Genomic DNA, 20,440 nt, shown 5'->3' with positions numbered 1-20,440 from the left:
AGCACTTTGGGAGGCCGAGGTGGGCAGATCACTTGAGGTCAGGAGTTTGAGACAAGCCTGACCAACATGGTGAAACCCCATCTCTACTAAAAATACAAAAATTAGGCAGGTGTGGTGGTGCACGCCTGTAGTTTCAGCTACTCAGGAGGCTGAGGCAGGAGAATCACTTGAACCTCGGAGGCAGAGGTTGCAGTGAGCCGAGATCGTGCCATTGCACTCCAGCCTGGACAACAGAGTGAGACTCCATCTAAAAACAAACAGACAAACAAAAAATAAAAGCATTCTGAGAGACATATAGGAAGAAGAAAATTTAGAATAAGCTAGATGGCATAATTGCCAGTAGTTTGGGGCTGGAAGTTATGTCAGGGAGCAATGGTTAAACTTTAAGAGAACATGGAAGACTGAACAGAGAGCTCAGATTTTCTAGGAGAAATGAGTAAATGTGGTAGAATTCCAACAAAAAAATAATAATTAGGATGAACAGATAACATAAAATCCACACAATCTGCAGAAAGACACCTGCAAGTAGAACATAATATTGTAGGAATAATGAAGGAGAACACTGCCAGTGATACAAGGGAGTGTGGTGTTCTGATACTCGTGACACTTCCCTCCAGGATTTCACAGTAATTATTCAGAAATTATTAAGAAATGGAAAATGTATGTATTTAATATTCTAACACTTGTTGACGGACTCTTTTAACCACTTGCATTATCTTCTTTTTTTTTTTTCTGATTAAAGTGTTTTAGTTTTTGTTTACTTTTGTTTTGTGGTCACAGCTTATCAAAATGGCATACACACGTACATAGAAAAAGTTGCAACTCTCCCCCGCTTGCCCCTCCCATTCTACCCCTTATAATGTAACCATTGTTAATGTTAGGATACACATTTTTTTTTTCCTCAAAGGAAATGAGGCTGTCGTATAGTAATTTTTTAACTTGCCTTTTATGTACTGTATCTTGGGTAGGCTAGTGGTTCTCTACTGGGAGTGGTTTTGCCCTGCCAGGGGCAAAGTCTGGAGACATTTTTCATTGTCATGACTGGTACGGGGAGGGACATCGTTAGCATCTAGTGGGTAGAGGCTGGGGATGCATCTGAGTACCTACAATACGCAGGACAAGCCCCCTCAATATGCAGGACAAGCCCCTACAATAAAAATTATCTGGTCCAAAATGTCAAGAGAGCTGAAATTGAGAAACTCTGCCCTAGGTCAATGCACATAAATCTAATTCATTATTCTTAAAAGCTTCATAACACTTTGACGTATGGGTAGACCATGATTTATTTAACTAGTTTTCTTTGATAGATCTTCTTACTGAGTGGCATTTATATATTTAATACGAAGAAACCAAATGCTCCAATTTAGTTATTTACAATTCATTCTGCTTCTTTAAAGAGCAAAAATAAGCCTTATCAGAAGGACTCAAAAAAGGAACAGTTAAGAATTCATAGGCTTGTGTATAAAATTAGATTCTGGGTCACTGTGAGTCAAGAGAATTTGGTTTCAGCAAAATCACAGACTCACTCCAAATGACATGTCTTAAAGTAAGTCATTTGAAAAGCGTGTCTTCATTTTTTGATTCTTTGGAATTAAAAAAAAAATACAGAACAAGCAGCAACAACTCTAAGGCCTTTCTGTGTGACTACCAAGAACAGAGAAAGTTTCATGTAAAGTAACTGCAATAAGTTTCAGAAAAAGCTATTTCTGATGATCTCTACCATCTTTTTTTTAATGATTTTTTTCTTATACGTATTTACGAAAAAACTCATTAGTACATTAAATCTTGGTGGATTGAACAAAAGAAAACAAAGTAGGTTTAAATGAAAAAAGTGATATCCAAACCAAAAGACATTGAATGACTTCCAGATGCCGCTGACAATGTAATTCAGAATCGGAATGACCGTCTGGTTAACCACAGAGGATTTCACAGAAAGGGTGCCCTAAAGCAAACAGATGTTTGCTCTGTGAAACTAAAGCTCTGTGCTTTGCTGGCCCATCCTCTGCATGTCTTGTGCATTTCTGGGAGAATAAAATAAAGAATGGCTTTGCCTTCTCTCATAACAGCTATGTGTGTGGGAAGGATGGTAAACTAATGGATGAGCCTGAATGGGTGGAGTCTCTGCTTCATTCCTTTCTCTGCCACCAGTTTCCTCAATCAGAAACAAGAGCTAAAGATTATATTTAGTTTTGCTAATTTCCTTTCTTCCTTTTTTTTTTCCCTCCCTCCCTCCCTCCCTCCCTCCCTCCCTCCTTCCTTCCTTCCTGCCTTCCTTATCCACTGACAGTTCTATAATGAAATATTCTGGACTAGATATTTGGATTTTGTGCTTCTCACCTTTCAACTTCTTGGCGTGGGTCCTTACATTTAATAAATGAACGGAGACCATCATCCTGCAATAGGTCAGACCTATCAACATTGCAACAGTTCAAACCTATCTAAGGAGATGCTAATCTAATCAGTTCCCTGATATCTGGAAAAACTGATATCTTTTCCCCCTTTGCTGCTGCCTTTCTAGGATCAGAGCCACACACAAGTGTCCCAGTACCGGCAGGATCCCTCCCTGATCATGCGGTCCATCGTCCACATGACTGATGCTGTGCGTTCTGGGGTCATGCCTCCTGCTCAGCTCACCACCATCAACCAGTCTCAGCTCAGCGCCCAGTTGGGGTTGAATTTGGGAGGTGCCAGTATGCCTCACACATCTCCTTCACCCCCAGCAAGCAAATCGGCCACTCCCTCCCCTTCCAGCTCCATCAATGAAGAGGATGCTGATGAAGCCAACAGAGTAAGTTAGAACTGTCTTAGTGTGTAACCTGCCAGAGAATATGGAATCACCCCATGCTGTTTGAATTTCATTCATGGTGTTACCTTGTTTTTCTTCATAGATTTGGAGTAGCATTTAAATGTATGATGGTTTGTTGTTTTTCTTCACTGTTTCATTTATTTTCTGTAGAAAGTATATTGGACTGGAAATTGAGAGATCTGGCTTCTCCTAGTATAGCTGTAAGGCACTGGACATGTTATTTAACTCTTGTAGGCCCAATTTTTCTAATCTGCAAAAGGAGGGCTTGGACTCCCTGCTACAAATTTCTAGAAATTCTAGACATTCCAGAAATTCTAAACTGCTCTGGTTCTAAATTAATGTCCATGTGAGCAAGTTTCATCCAGTGTGTCAGTCAAGCTGCTGCCACATTTGACAGCCTTGCACCTTCAGTGATGTTTATCTCTGAGTTCATTCTCATCATCTTACATTTTTACCTTCGTCATGGGAAATGTATAATTTTAAATGATACATAGTTTGAAATAAAAACTGCGTTCCAGGTATGACTTTTCCAAATGCTTAGAATAATGAAAAAGAGTACTGTAATAGTACATAATTACTCATTAGTCACTCATTAATTACGTGCTGTATACCTACTCTGTGCTTGGCATTTTGTTTGGTTCTTGTGATATAGAGATGTATAAGAGAACTACTGCTCATGAGACTCCCCACTGGAGATGAATAGCAATGTTTAAAACTAGCTCCAGATATGATTAGTGATATAATTGATGTATCTGGTGTGCTGAGATTCTAATCGATTCTACTTGGGAGAGCGATTTGAGGAAGACTTTACTGAGAAAGTGATATTTGAATTAGGTCTAAGAGGATGAATAAAAGTTTGTGAGGCAGAAGACAGAGGCCAGCATTTTGGTGGGGGCTCATGAGGAACAGTGGAAGTACATGCTATTTATAGGTATAATGAAGTTTGATATGGGGGAAGAGAGAAATAGAAGCTGAAGAATAAAATGGCTTAAATGTGGTGATCTTTCTTCTGTTGTTAGCTGAGAGACGATTTATTATTTGCATCAAGGAATGGCATAAGTAATTTATGCTTTAAAGAGATAACTTTGGCTATATATATAGAATGCCTTATAAAGGGAGGGACCAAAGAAACGGCAATTAATTAGAAGACTCTTTTGTTATGTTTCGTTTCATCAAGGGAGGGAATGGACAGGAGGTACCAGGTTAGCAGGCGTTTTAGGAGTGAGAATCATAAACATTCTAAGGATTTGGTGATCCACTGGAATTTGAGGAAGAGACAAATTGGATTTTAGTCTGAGAGCCAGAATGGCTATCAGCAAATGAGAGGAGCAACCCACAAAGAGAGGAGTGTTCTCCCCTATGGGGAACATGAGAGTTTGGGATGTTAGAGTTGAATTTGAGGTGCTTACATTGGAGTCTAGAACTCAGTTCATGGGAACTGGAACTATAGATTTTGGGACCATCAGCACATGGATGAGAAGATGTGAAAGTAATCAGGACTTCTGTCAAGGACAGGACCCTGAGCATCATTTATTTCTAAGTAGCAAAAGGAAGAAGAGGAGCTAGAGAAGATTAAGAGTGATGAGGAACAGGGGAGGGAGTTTCGAGTGACGCTGTGGAAATCGAAGGGGTTTCGAGATGAACGGTTTAGTCTATAGTATCACGTTAGCACCCCCATTGGGCCCAGGAATGGTAAATGCACTGACAGTCTTCTCACATTCACAGAACTTCAGTCTAGAGGATTGAGAAGTAATGGTTAAAGACTCTTGAGGGATATGAACAGATGGGGTTACGTAACCGCTTAGCCATTACAATTCAAAGGGATTCCTTTCCCTCCACTCACACGTCCGTGGATCTTCATACTTGCCGCTGTACCAAACAGAAATTGTCATCTTAAAGAGGACCTCCTATGGGACTCCTAGCTTGCTCCATTTTAAGCGAGGGTCTAGGTTTTGTGTAACGACAATAAAGCCAATTTATCTTCATTGAACCTTAGCTGAGAAAGGAAGATTTAAACTATCATTGATTATGTCTCTTTGGGGCAAATCTTTTTCTCCAGCGTTCTGTCCGAACCCTTTTAAGTCAATGACACAAAAATTTCCTTAGGAGAATTAATTCTGAATTTTTATTTAAATTGTGAGACTCCACATTTCTGGTTTATTCTTAAAAAGTAATAATGATTAGGGCACATCATGGTTATCCAAGAAAGGCATCAAAGGTGTTTGACGTTTGAATATTGTTTTACAGAGAATGAAATTGAACTCCTCTCACTTGGAAAAAAAGCTCCTCTGGAAAGTAATAGCATCTTGCCATTGGTCAGGGTATTGTGGCACTAACAGTGCCGGATTTTCTTCCAGGAGAAGAATATAGTTGTTGGACTCAACTAGAAAAATGTGTGTGTCTGTATATAGTTTTTCTTGTTTAAATAATGTTTTTCATTGAAGTTAAACTTGGCTCCAAGTGAGGCTCTAACTGAAAGGCATCTGACTGTCTTGGAAATTCACGTTCATTAAGTAGAATTAAACAAGTCTCACTTATTTTGAAAATTTAGAAAAAAGACTATGGGCTCTAGAGAATTATTGAATTAATTGTGTGAGTTATGGAAGATGACATTTTGGAGGAGAAGAGAGATATGACTTAAAACCACCTGAAGCTTATAAACTGCTCAGATAAAGTGTGGATGCTGTTATCACTTAAATAGTGCAAACAATAGGCTCCCCTAGAGGTAGGCCAGTGGTTTCTTAACTCTTCCCTGAGGGTTCAGAGCTCTCTAAGAAAATTTCCTTACTAAGAATTTTAGTAAATGGGAAAAATTCCAAATGACCCTCATTTAGAAAGTAAATAATACTCTAGGAAAAATTTGAATTAGAATTCAAGCCATTAAAAAGCCAATCTGTTAGTAACTTGAATCTATCTTGGTTGATCTTGCCCAAGGCTGGCTTTGAGAACAGATTTTGTCAAACATTGCAGGATTCTTGGTGAAGTTAACTGCAAAATTATCTTTGATATTGTGATCCAGGGGAATAAAACATTTACAAATCATTTCCCTGCTTCTCTGATAAGTATATTAAATGATCAGTGAACTTAGATGGTGGTAGCGGGTGAATATGGAGCTGCGTTATCTTTAAACTAGGAAACTATACCCGTATCAGTTTATGGTTCTGATCTCTCAGAGTTCATCTGGTGAATGTGTGTGAGTCTCTGTGGTAGCATTCTTGTGAGCAGGGTTACTTGCCACAAATAACAAACATCTTCTCTTTAGTCTTCTTAGTGATTTTTAAGTATCAACTATTGCTCCTTTTTTTTTTTTTTTTTTTTTTACAGGTTTTTAATTTTGTGGAGAGTATCAATTTCACTTTTATCTCCACTTAAAGTAGTTTTGACATTTTTACATTTGCTGTTAATATTTAGAAAATTATTGTTATTTTAGAAAATAAAGATGACCTTGTCCTTATGGAGCAAGTATAGAAATTGGAGCTAATTTCCATTTGAGTTTCTGGAGAGCCATTAGCAAAGTAACATTCTGGTAAAATAATAAAATCAGCCTCAAAAAACAAATCAATTCAGACAGATCACATATATGGCATGTGACTATGGCTAGGGACCTCATTTAAAATATTTGAATATGATCAACATTCTGAATATTATTTAGGTTTTACTTCTAAAACCTCTGAAAATACAAAATACTTTGCTGATGTATACATGTGTAGTATAGCATCTATATAGCATTGCCTGGTACAGAGTGTACTGTTTTTCATTACTCATAATTGCTATTTAGAGCATATGTTGTGAATGTATTGAAGATACTTCTGGGTCTCATTAATCGATGTTCTAAATGCTAATCTCTGCTGTCTGGTTAACTCCAAGCAAGTTTACCCCTTCCCCGGTTTTGGTGGTGATTCATCTGTTGATGATGCCTAACAAAACCTTCAAAGAACAATTATGGATCTGAGTTAAGTCTTGTTGCATTCTCTGCAAGTACATTCTAGGCAGTGAATTTTCTTCCTGCTTTGCAGGCCATTGGAGAGAAAAGAGCTGCTCCAGACTCTGGCAAGAAGCCCAAGACTCCAAAGAAAAAGAAAAAGAAAGATCCCAATGAGCCACAGAAGCCAGTGTCAGCATATGCCCTGTTTTTCAGAGACACACAGGCTGCAATTAAAGGTCAAAACCCCAATGCAACCTTTGGAGAGGTCTCAAAAATTGTAGCATCTATGTGGGACAGCCTTGGAGAAGAACAAAAGCAGGTGAGACAAAGACCCATCAAGGTTCCATAAATAAACCTCATGATCATTTAAAATATTCCTCACACCTTTTCTGAGTGCATGTGTTCACTTAATATGATTGCTTCTTTTGAAAGCCTTTTCTAAGCGATGGAATTTAAAAACCTAGACGTATAAATCTAAACAACTCTCCAGTTATATTGATTTCTCTGTCAGCTTATGGGTGCATGTTCAGAACCCATTCAGAGGAAGGCTGGAAGAAATCCAGGCAGTATTCTGCAAGCATAAACTTTTGATGATAATCTTTTCATTTTAAATAATGTGGAATGTTTCCCCTTTTGTTCAAAAAGGGCACTACAAAGGGATTAGGTCCATCCCGCTTGCCTTTCCATTGATCATCTTTCTGAACCCTTGTGCTGTCCTGGTGGGTTTCCAAACTTTGAAGCTGCCTCTGCATGTCTCATTATTGTCACTGGGCATTTGAAATTTTATTCCAAGTTCATTTTAAAGCAAGGCAGTATGAGAGGTATTCAGAAATTAGCCATGCTGGTGGGAGATACTTCCTTAGGGGCTTCGTCTCCTCTCCTTCCCCTTGCAACTCCTCCACACAAATGAAGAGAAGAATGGGTTCCTTGGGGGTCGGTCCCCCTACTTGCTCCTTGCATGAAACTCCAATTACCATTAATAGAAGTTAACTTTTACATATGCACAGAAGAAGAGACAACCCTTATGAGTGATAAAATAGAATAATATTTTTCAGGAACGAAGAGTGGAAAGTCCTTGATTTTTATTTACAAATCATGAACTGATTTCAGGAACTCATTCCTAGGAGCTTGTTTTGTGGGGATGGTGCAACATTAGAAATTTCTTGTTAGTTTGCACTGAGTTTATTACTGTAGACAGCAGAGTGATTTTCTGTCCCAGAAATATAATTCTGAGGGACTCGAAAAGTGCCACACCTAACTTTTAAACTCTGGAGAGAAAGATGCATGTTGATCGGACACCCAACTATCAGACCACTTAAGAAAAGGAGAAGCCCAAATCATGTTTAATATGCTGGAATTTTATTTATGTAACTCAGTGGGGTCACTAATGGAAATCTCCTAGCTTGGATGATTTCTGACTTTTAATTTTGCTCCAAAAGAATACCAAGGTTGAAATGCTTTGCTCTTTTCTCTTCTGTCTTCATCATTCTACCTGTTGTTTTTATCCTCTGGTTTTGGTATAGTTTAGAAAGGTATCTGAGGGAAAGAAGACATTGATGGAGAAACTCATTACTTTCTCTAAAGTAAGCCATTTGCAGCAAAGCTTATTCTTCTTGCTACCTTATTTATTGCCTTAGCATGAGGTTTTCAGCTGTTCTCAGGAAAAAGTGATTCTCAAGGAATCCGTATTGCAACCGGAAATCTTTTTCTTATTTGCAATAGTAAATATAAAAATTGTGCTCCAGTGAGGGTGGCAGGGTTCTGTTTTGTTTTAATATCCGTGTGTGTGTGTGCGTGTGCGCACGCGTGTGTGTGCGCACGTGTGCACAAGCTAACATTTAAAAATCAAAGCCAAGGAGACCAACCTTTTTATGTGAGTTGTGTTTATGTGACCTAATTTGTGCAGCAGTTATTTTATAGCTGAGAATTTATACGCTAAAGGTGGTGCTAATTGTGGTCTTTTAATAGGTATATAAAAGGAAAACAGAAGCTGCCAAAAAAGAATACCTGAAGGCCCTGGCGGCATACAGGGCCAGCCTCGTTTCTAAGGTAAACCTGGGCAGGGGCGGCCAGGGTCCGAAATAGTTACAGCATGGAAAACAGCCCTCAAGCATTGAAAACATAACTGCAGCTCCCCTAAAAGCCGATGGAAAGGCATCTTGAACAACTTGTAAACTTAGGTGTTTCCATTAGAGATTACCCAAATGATGATCTGAAAATATGAGTTAACTTAAGCGGCCGAGTCTAAGTTGTTTCTGAAAGATTTCCCTGATCTTTATATATGTGTATGTACCTATATATATAAATCTTAAATAGGCTCTTATGCTTTCTTCTGGTCAGAGATTGGGACCTGTGTTAATGTCCTCTGCTTAAACTGGGAGGTATGTTTGTCAGGCATTTTTGGACATTATATTATAAATTCTCCTGTGGTAATATGACTATGATAGGGGGGCATTGCATTTTTGACCAAACTGTTCCATATCCTATAAATAAATAAACCTCATGATCATTTAAAATGACATTATATTCCAAGTACTAAACAAAAACTATATGTATTATATAGAGAGTATACAGTGGACCTTGGTGTGTTATAAAATGCACCAATATCCCAAGCAAATGTCACTGTAGATTATAATTACCTTAATCCAAAGGAATATGAGTTGTTACATTATCTTAACATTTAATTAGCTTTTTCTCTTGCCTTTATAGGTTTTAGAGGTTTTGGAAAGGATAATTTGATATAATATATTTTTGCTCTAGATAAATTTTTTCTGACAAGTAGACATACAATTTCATTGTCACTGTTGCTGTCTCAAGTACAACCTAGGGTCTCAAAGACGTTTTAAAAGGGTTCATTCCCTTTTTTCTCTTTTCACCTGAGTTGTTTCTTCTTTATATTATCTGTATTAAGTACTTGTATCAAGATCTAGCATTTGCAGCTGCTCAGAATCAGATCAACAGAGGTCCTCCTCTCTTTGTTGACGGCTATTAGGACACTTCCCACTTCATTAGATAGAGAAAACATTTATCAGGTCAATAGCGAAACCTCTTTCTCAGACTCTGGAAGACACATACTGGAAGATATACTGATGTTGTACTCAGACTTGTACATCGGCAAAGAACAGCTCACTGCATGGGCTGCAGATGTTAAGAATTAAAGTATAGTTGGTGGTTAATTAGATGGAGTGAAGTGAATAGAGCAACAGTGTGCATGTACTTCTTAAGTGGATCATTTATTCATTCATTTATCCAGAGCAGGTATAGGTGATTTTGTGCATTAGAGCATGAATAATTGACTGTATATGGATTTATTTAAACCAAGATCCAGTATCTCAAAAGGCATTCAGGGAGTATTAACCATGATTGGGCTCATGAAGTCTGTGAGTGACTTAGAAGGGATAACTTAAAACTTATACATTGCATGCTAGGATCAGGATTCAGAAATATTTTCAGACGAAATTCAATGGCACCAAAAAGGAAACAAAAATCAATAGGAGAGAATTTAGAAGGAATAAATTTAAAATAGGGTTTTGTTTGTTTGTTTTTTAATTCAGTAAATGCGCTTTGAGAGGATCCTAAATCTCTGTTCAAAGAACTGTGAGGCAACGAATATGGTCTTTTAGGTATAAGTTTAGAATAATTTCAACCTGAACCCAAAGTGTGAAGTGATCGCACAGGAAGCAGCATCGAATTGTATAGTGATTGTTAGACCACTTCTAAAGAATTGGTTCTGTTTTGGATCCCACAATGTAAAGAGAGAAGACAATCAACTGATGTCTCTCTAGAGCGTTGCCTCCACGATGGTGAGGACTGAAAATCACATCAGGTTAGAATAACTGAAAGAATCAGGGAAGCAAGGACTTGGAGGCGTATGATCTTAGTCCTCAAATATAAGGGCTGTCATATAAGAGAAATGAAGTCGATCTTTGTGCCCAAGAGAGGAGAACTCATCCAAGGGGTGAGCTTACAGGGAGCGAGAGTTCAGCCCCAGCATCAGAAACATCAATAGGGTTGCATCATATGCACATTTAACTTATGCCTCTACACGCGGAGCCTCAGACCTCCCCGCTTAAGATATGACTCTGCTATCCCTTTTAATCTTTACAACAACCAAAGAAATTCATGGAAGCTTACTATTAAACCATAAAGGAGCAAGAAGACAGGCAAGGAAGAACTCTGCAATCATCCACCCATCTCCATTTACCATTAAGGCAGCATCTTAAAGGCACAACTGTGCAACTGAGCTGCCCAGGTGTTGAAATACAGACTTTCTTTGTGTTTTTTTCTTTAAGACTAGCTTGTTAATTTTTAACTACTAGAGTATATAAGAATTATGTACATGCTTACTGTGTGTATTCTACTTTATGGGTGATTTAATGGTTTTTTGAAGACAAATTTGAATATTTATAGGTTGCTTCTTACCCTAAGACCTTAGAACATGACCGTTCAGGAACATGCAGCCGCACTGAGTTTTGTAATGCGGAGAGCTGTCCACTGAAGGGGAGTGCCTTACGATAATGACATGTGTTCAAACAGAAAACATCAGAGGTGGCTATTCCTACACACTGGATGACTCTATATGAGGTTACATCTCGGTTTCTTTCCAACAGTAGGATTTTATAAATCAGAGTCATAAAAATTTAGAAATATACAATTATTAAAGATAGTAGATGGCTGCTTGATGTCTCCTAGGTGCCCCTGCAACACTCCCCCCAAAACATCCTAATCAAATGAAGAATACAAGGAAAAAATTGTCTTTGGAATGAATCATTCCACTGTTGCATTAGTGGAAGAATTTCCTTTTGTGGAGGCAGTGAAGTGTTTTTAGCACAAAAAGTAGTACTTTCTCTCTATGTTCAGCCGTATATCTGCTGTTTATCTTTTAACAGGCGATTTGGTCCCATGAAGTTGAACATTTCCCCCTTATCTATGACTCCTTTAATAAATTCTGGAAATCTTCAAAAATAGTTGATGAACTAAAACATTTCTAAAATTGTGAAAACTTCAGTTTGGTATCTCTGAGGAAACCAGTAATGGTTTTCTTATATTTGAGTGAACCTTGTTATAAATAACCACACAATACAGGGCTTTCAAGTATTCCAGTGGCCATTTTCTGGTAATAGTAATTGTTAACTAATAAAAATAGCTAATATTTGTTGCTTCCCATGGACCAGGCACTTTCTTAAATGCTTAACATATGAGTTCATTTAATTCTCACGACCTCTGCACAAGAAAAATATATAACCTGGCCGGGCACGGTGGCTCACGCCTGTAATCCCAGCACTTTGGGAGGCCGAGACGGGCGGATCACGAGGTCAGGAGATCGAGACCATCCTGGCTAACATGGTGAAGCCCCGTCTCTCCTAAAAAATACAAAAAATTAGCCGGGTGTGGTGGTGGGCGCCTGTAGTCCCAGCTACTCCGGAGGCTGAGGCAGGAGAATGGCGCAAACCTGGGAGGCAGAGGTTGCAGTAAGCCGAGATCGTGCCACTGCACTCCAGCCTGGGTGACAGAGTAAGACTCCATCTCACAAAAAATAAAAGAAAAAAGAAAGAGAGAGAGAGAGAGAGAGAGAGAGAGAGAGAGGCAGAGAGAGAGAGAAAGAGAGAAAGAAAGAAAGAAGGAAAGAAAGAAGGAAAGAAGGAAAGAAGGAAAGAAAGAAAGAAAGAAAGAAAGAAAGAAAGAAAGAAAGAAAGAAAGAAAGAAAAGAAAGAAAGAAAGAAAGAAAGAAACCGTATAACCCAATGTTACAGATAAGAAAACAGGAACAGATGAGTAAATTAACTTGTCCAATGTCACAAAGTTGTTAAGTCAGAGAACTGCGTTTGAACTCAGGCAGCCTGTACTCTGTTGCCTTTAAACATATGGTACTCAGTGGTAAGGTCCTTAGTACAGAGTTAAATGCAGAAGAATTATTGCTGTTAAATATGTGTATGAGTTATCTTTTTGCCACAATAGTGCTGTGTAACAACCATCCCCAAAGCTCAGTGATGTGGTACAAGATGAGCATTTATCTTCAGAGAGTGCCAGTTAGCTGGCTGGTTCTTCAGATCTAGGCCAGGCGTAGTAGAATCAGCTAGTCTTGCTTTTCTGTCTGGGGTCAGCTTGCATGTTGGAGGGGCTGGACTCATTCACATTGATCACAGTTGGCTGGATGGCAGTGAACTGACTCTTGGGGTGGGTAACTGGGCCACATATCTGTCATCATGCATATGGCAGGGGTAGGCTTGAGGCCTCATCGTGGAACTGGGACAGTATCACTGCCAGGGCATTCTGTCAGCCAAAGCAAAGGCACTAGAGCAGCCCAGACTCAAGGAGGTAGGGGATTTGACTCCACATCTGGGAGGAGTGAAAAAGTCACAAGACAAAGAGTACAGATACAGGAGGGCATGAATAATGGTGGCCATTAAAAAAAATCAATTTATAATATCTAAAAATGCTTAAGTATTTTAAATACTTATGTATTGTAACAGTCTGGAATTTTTTCCCCCAAAATGCAGGCTGCTGCTGAGTCAGCAGAAGCCCAGACCATCCGTTCTGTTCAGCAGACCCTGGCGTCGACCAATCTGACATCCTCCCTCCTTCTCAACACTCCACTGTCTCAACATGGAACAGTGTCAGCATCACCTCAGGCTCTCCAGCAATCCCTCCCTAGGTCAATCGCTCCCAAACCCTTAACCATGAGACTCCCCATGAACCAGATTGTCACATCAGTCACCATTGCAGCCAACATGCCCTCGAACATTGGGGCTCCACTGATAAGCTCCATGGGAACGACCATGGTTGGCTCAGCACCCTCCACCCAAGTGAGCCCTTCGGTGCAAACCCAGCAGCATCAGATGCAGTTACAGCAGCAGCAGCAGCAGCAGCAGCAGCAGCAACAACAACAACAGATGCAACAGATGCAGCAGCAGCAACTCCAGCAGCACCAAATGCATCAGCAAATCCAGCAGCAGATGCAGCAGCAGCATTTCCAGCACCACATGCAGCAGCACCTGCAGCAGCAGCAGCATCTCCAGCAGCAAATTAATCAACAGCAGCTGCAGCAGCAGCTGCAGCAGCGCCTCCAGCTGCAGCAGCTGCAACACATGCAGCACCAGTCTCAGCCTTCTCCTCGGCAGCACTCTCCCGTCGCCTCTCAGATAACATCCCCCATCCCTGCCATCGGGAGCCCCCAGCCAGCCTCTCAGCAGCACCAGTCGCAAATACAGTCTCAGACACAGACTCAAGTATTATCGCAGGTCAGTATTTTCTGAAGACGCATGTGGCAGACGGATTTGCGTATACCGAGGAGAGTGGCATAGGAGGGTAAAGCATATGTGGCTGAAACCTGTAAGTTGGTGTTGGTTATGCAGAAATGTGTAACAGATCAAACGGTCCTCTCAAGTGTCTATTAGATAGGCAATAAGAACTACAGTGTAGCTGAGTAACATCTTCTAGCTGACTATAAATCACTTTGTTTTTAAACGAGAAAAGCTGTGCTCTTTTATGTGATGCCTTTTTTATTTATTCAGGCTATACCTACAATATGTGAATCAAACTGTTTAATGAATCCTGGGACATAATGACTATAAACTGGCCTCTCTGAGTCATAGAAAATGGCCTTATTTCTCTAGAAGTGAGTAAACCACACTTCCAGGCTATCTGAACTTCTGAAGCCCTAAAAATAAAAAGCACAGTTGTAACTACCTGAAATATGAAGATCCAGTTTCATACAAACATTTGTATGACGTGAATAGTTGATGGCATTTTTTTGTCATGAAAAAAAATAATGTAAATCACAGACTTTTGCCAAAGCTCTTATTTTTTTCCTAAATCTCTCCAGAAAAAAAATGCAAGTGATTAAATTCAATTATTGACTTATTCACACTTTTTATCCATGACTTCTCCAAATCAAACCACAGTATATGTTGTAACAATATCTATGGCCACTGTTAGCCCATTATATTCATTCCAATTAGAAGAAAAGAAATGTGAATATTATATTCCGTGTTTTGAGTGACAAGTTTCGAAAAATAAAAACACTGTATTTTTAAAAGGGAAATGCACTTAAATGAGAACAGTTATTACAAAAGTTAAGATTTAAAAAGAAAAAAGCAAGAGTTTTTATTATGATGTAATACCAGTAGACTATTTAAAAGGCACACCACATCTGAATAATCAATGTAAATATTTTCTTTCAAAGTTGTAAGTTTTCATATCATGTGCTGTAAAGTTTTCCTAAATGAGGCTTTAACGTAAACACTGGTGACATAAACCATTCATTGCTACGTTGCTTATTGTGTTTTTATGCTGTTTTATACTTTTTTATGAGTTATGATAGCAGCAATTAAGTTGTTTGTATTTTGCTTAACTAAAACAAAAATGCTTTTATCTTGCTATAGAATAAACACATTTCAGTAAAAACTGTGGACTGTATTTTGATGCAACAACAAGGAAACTGTTCACTTTTCAAATAAAATGATATGTCAGATTTCATTTTTGGTTCCTTGAATACATGTAAGATGGGGAAATATGCCACATACCAAGTTTCATTTCAGCCCAAGCATCATCTTCCATTTTTCAATTGGAAATATGATGGCCAAGAATACACAATGCATAGCCTGAAATGAAGATCCTTGAAAAAAAGCAAAACAACCCATTGGGAATATTTGTGTAATTGTCTTTTTAAAAAGATGCAAGTACAAGGTAAGTATAGCGAGAAAAAAGTAATCGTTTTTTTGGCGGGGGGGCTAGAACTACCTGGGTATTGTGGTGTTATTACTATTAAAATGGATGGTGAATGCTAATTCTTAAGCCAAAATAATTATTTCGGTGCCCATTTATTCCCCCCTTTTCTTGCTCTGTAGCGGTTCCTCTTTGAGAGCAGTGTGACCACTATCCCCAGTTGTCTTGCATGATTAATTACAGCATCTGTCCTGTCAGAAGCTATAATGAAGAGGTCTTGATAAAAATTGCAAATTACCACTGGCAACAGTCTTAAACTGCTTATGATAAAATGAAAATTAAAAACAGCAAGTGTCAACCCTGACCAGAATCCTAATCTGGAAAGAATGAGGGTGTGCGTGGTGCGCTTCATAGCTGCTGTGTGTGAGACATTCAAAAATAATGGAATATGGATCCCTCAAAGTTGTTGTATTTCAGAGAATATTTACTGTATGTTGTGGGTTATGAATAATGAATTCAGCTTTCAATATTTCATAATCCTCTCCTACTCTGTATTATGTACAAATATTGAACAGCAAGAGATTCTAATTATAAATTTATGGATTTCTTGCTGTAGAAAAATTTATGTCTAAATTGAAGCTTTTCATAAGATGTATTAGTTGACAGGTATCAGTGTTCAAACAGCCTTAGAATGATGCCTAATTACAGCTACAAGGGAGTGATTGTATTCCACAAAGAAATGATCTGCTGCATCAGACCCAGCAGAAGTAGAGCTCGAATGGTAAAAGATTTTCTGTGAATTGAAACTAACATTACATAACAATAACCATTTTATATTCTGTTGTGAAACCTTTAGACAAATGTCTTCAAAATTAATTGCTAAACTACATGTGACAGTAATTGTGTATTAGTTCTGTAATTGTCATTTTGAAAACCCATGAAGTATTGCTTGGAAAAAAATGTCACTAGTGATAAGACTTAATTGCAAGTGAAGTCTGTTTTCAACTGTTTGCAGTTAGAAGCAGGTGTTGTAACATCTATTAAATGATTTTTATAAATCTTAGGTTTTATCACATTTGATTAAATGCTGCTAAGCCAGTGACGGTCAATTCCAGAGGAAAAAAAAAAGCTTAATGACTGCAGTTTATAAAATTAATTACCAGACAAAACTATATATTTAAAATGTCAAAAGGCTTGAATCATAAAAAGAATTCCTCAACCTTGTTACCATATTATTGTTTTCAGGATTCACAAAGCATGTTAACTTTCAGTTTATACATATGACTGGTTTCTATTCCTAAGACTTAAGTAAGTACTTGGTGCACTTTTCCTTTTGTTAGAGGTCAGAAATAAATCAGGATAATGAAAAATAGACATGAGAAATGTGGTATCTGATTAGTGTCACACCTAAGTGGCCTAAATGCCTTCCCTCTTAAGTGGTCTACAGACACCCCCCTCACCCCCACCACCTCCATCACACAAACACACACACACACACACACACAACCACACGCACACACACACACCCCTTGTCTCTCCCAATGCCATGTAGACATTATTTTATTACTCCGGCTAAACATGTTCCCTTTTTGCATTAACCTGTACTGCTGTATGATGAAAGAACATAAGGCATTTTCATTTTTAGCTGACATGGGGTCATGAGTTCCCGACTCAAAGAACAAAAGCTTAAATGCCTTCATGGAGCATAATTTCTGCCATATATTACCACCTGACGGAGGTTTGAAGGCTTTCTAGACAGATGGATTAATATCTCAAGTTTAAGTAGAAGTCCTCCACTGTGTCCATTCAGTGAGCTTTAGACATTTGAATGGTTTCTTTCCCATTTCTCACTTCATGGAGCATTTTTCAGCACTGGACTTCAATATAACCTTTCCTTCCCCCCCCCACCCCCTTTGTTTGGCTTTTGTTTTGCAACAGCTGTTATTATCGTTTTTGGTCAGCTGTGATTGCTGGAGGCAAAATAGGACCAGATGGTGTTTTGCTATGCATGAATGGAGAGTTAGAGGAGTTGGGATTGAATAGGCCAAGTTTGAATGGTGTCTATGCACCACCTGCCTGCCTTAGCTGTGGCGTACACATCACAGTAGCATGATCCGTCTCAGACCTACTAGAATCGGATGGGAAAGTGGAGAGCTGGGCTGGATTTTCCCCATATTTATTGATCTTCCATGCACTAACAGAATAATGCAGTGTACAGTCAATTTGAGATAATTGGATATGACACAGCATGGACATGTAATCTATCACTCCAGAATTCTGGTTTGCTTTAAGGATCTGACTACTCTCCCAAATGCACACACACACACACACACACACACACTCAGTAGTAGCAAAAAATGGGCTAAGTAGACGCAAGTTAAAAAAATATCTAAAATAGACCTTTAGGAGTCTGAGGTTTTGAGAAGGGAAGACATTGAAAAATGTTAATGTAAAGTGAAGAAAACCTGGTATTAATAGAAAACCCTCATATTTGTATGTTATTCTTCAGGTATTACACATTTATAAAAAAATGTGCCTTACTAAGAAAATCAAACAGATATACAACCAGACTTGAATTCTCTTAGAAAATATTCTTAAATATATAAATGTTTTCTCCCCATCCCCTCGAATATAGTTAGCTTTACTGATTATCTGAACTGACCTCAAAATAAAGACTTTCCCTGAATTTTAAAACCAATGAGCGGGTTTAATCCTTGTAGTTTGTGATCCTACAGGTGTGTGGGTTGTGTGTCAGTGTGTGTTACTGAGGAAAAGCTTAACCATCCAGGAGACAATGACGTCAGATATGCAGACAGACAGCTCCATTTGCCTGAGGCCTGAATTACTTAAATTTACCTCTGCTACATGCAAAACACTGTGATAGGTCCCAGAGAGATGCAAAAACAAATAGTGCCTTCTGTTTATTTTGTATATGTTTGAAATTTTTCATAATAAATGTTTAAAAAATAAAATAATAAAATAACAAAGCCATAGTGAACTTTAGGAGCTTTCATTTTTTATTGGGGTGGAAAAGATACCCACCAGACACAATGATTTGTGTGCCTCTAAGAGCCATTTTAAAGGTGTGGTTTTTAATCTGAGAAAATTAAAATGTATTTAGAAAGGGGAGAGACTGCCATTGGAAAGCTACATGAAATTATGGGCATTTAAGATGTGCCTTGGAGGTTGTGTAGGATCTCAACAGGCCAAGATAAAAGTTATCCTGGTAGAAGTAGAAGACATCTCCAGCCAAGGGGAGAGCAGAGAAAATCCATTCAGGTTGAAAGCATGGGCACCTCAAAACAGCAGAAGAAAATCAAACAAAATTGGACACACAGCTTTTGTGGAGGTGAGCAGGAAAAGCACTGGAGAGGAAGTGAGGGGTCAGATTTGTAGAAGATCTGCTGGGGAATTATGATGAACTCAAAAAGCACTGAAGGCATCCAAATAAGGCAGGTATGATGAGAATTAATTGAATGCATGAAGGCTGAAGGGTTTAATCTACTTTTTTTAGAGAGGAGCGTCCAGGGGGCACTGAAAGCTGAAAGAAAAATGGAGCAAGATGACCACTTGAAAATGTATGTCAATATTTCATTATTCATATGCATAAATGAAGCCATCGCTTCATGTACTTTCTCCTCTTTCTCATGCCACTCCCATCTTCCTGGTGCAGGAACACACCATCAACAAAGCCAAATCAAATCAAGGTGTTTTTTTGGTGTGTGTGTCTGTGTGTGTGTGTGTGTGTGTGTGTGTGTGGTGGCAACTGTAGAACAAGCCTTATCCTTCCATTAGCATCGAGAGAGCTCATTTCTGTGTTTCTGCTGTGAAAAGAAAGCTATTTTCACCACTGGTAAAAAGTACCTCTTGGTGCTTGAACTCAAATGTGATGAAGGATGAAAGAAGCCCTTGCTTTGTTGCTGAGTAAAACCTCAGGCAGCACTGGGAGAGATGTTGGTTACGGTCTCAATTTAATTTCAAAGAAGAACCTTCACAGATAGAAAATGTGAATGTGGATTTACCCTTCTTAGCAAAGGAATAATGCTCTTTTGTGAAACATATCATTATCCCTGGCATTTGTATAGCACTCTGGACTTTTCAAAGCAGTTTTCTGTGTATTACTTCATTTGGTTCCCTGTCTAGATAGGGCAGAGTTAACCTCATGTAACAAATTAGGAAACTGAGGCACAAAGGGGGTGGTGGCGGCTTGTTTCAATATCTCTTTGTTTTTAAGAGGGATAGCCAGAAATGGAATGGATATGTCCTCGCTCTAGGTCAAATATTCGTGTGTGTATGCCATATGTATTTGATACAGATTTATGCCTATCATATATTTGTATATAAGATGTGTAAATATATGTTTGTATGTGTAGCTAGCTAGATGACACATCCATCACAACACTGAACAGAAACATTACTCTGCTTTCCTCACGGCGAGGCAGGCAGTAAGGTAGAGTGAGTGCCACAAGTAGTAGCCAACATTCTCAAAGGGGCTTAATGCCACATGGCACTTTTTTTGGTGTGAATGCTTTCCAGTCTATTTTCTCTACCTCTCTGTCATTCTTTTATATTCAAGCAAACAGCTTTGATTTGTGGGGTTCAAGTGTTATGACTGGAGGTACTACAAAAGTGCCAAGGCATAGTATCCTTCTATATGTTTAAAAAGAGAAACAAGATTTAAGGAAGCTTGAGATGGGTGAGCATCGGGTAGGTGTTCATTGTTGTATATTGTTTATGGAATCCAATGAACCGCTCCAATGTTGAGCATGAAAAATCTAAGACAGTATAGGGGATGTATCTTCCCAGGAATTATGCAGCAACAACACTGTATACTGCTTCATGAGTTACCACTCAATTTCTGAGACCACATGCCTCTTACTAAGTGCAGTGCATGCTACCACTCATTTGTCAAAGGAGATACGTCCCGAGTCCACAAGATTTTATTATTGCCTTGTTTTAAATGAACAGAGCACTAAAGCTACCTTGCAAATGGTCACTTGCTAAGATTGAGTAGAAGTGAATGACATTTTTGAACATATTCC

At 38.7% G+C, this 20,440-nt stretch overlaps 1 protein-coding gene across 1 annotated transcript in view; it reads left to right on the top strand.

Moving 5' to 3' along the window:
- The window catches only part of TOX3 (TOX high mobility group box family member 3), a 107,868-nt gene extending 92,659 nt beyond the window's left edge, over positions 1-15,209 (top strand). Inside the window, exons 4-7 of the mRNA XM_025370595.1 lie at positions 2,519-2,788; positions 6,823-7,050; positions 8,700-8,780; positions 13,232-15,209. Of these exons, the coding sequence (XP_025226380.1) occupies positions 2,519-2,788; positions 6,823-7,050; positions 8,700-8,780; positions 13,232-13,987 (1,335 nt within the window). The 3' untranslated portion in view covers positions 13,988-15,209. The remainder of the gene's footprint in view (positions 1-2,518; positions 2,789-6,822; positions 7,051-8,699; positions 8,781-13,231) is intronic.
- The last annotated feature ends 5,231 nt before the right edge of the window (positions 15,210-20,440 follow it).

This window comes from Theropithecus gelada, chromosome 20, assembly GCF_003255815.1.
Source record: "Theropithecus gelada isolate Dixy chromosome 20, Tgel_1.0, whole genome shotgun sequence".
Classification (NCBI taxonomy): domain Eukaryota; kingdom Metazoa; phylum Chordata; class Mammalia; order Primates; family Cercopithecidae; genus Theropithecus; species Theropithecus gelada.
The sequence above is the reverse complement of the archived record's forward strand: the minus strand, read 5'-3'. Positions and strand labels throughout refer to the sequence as shown.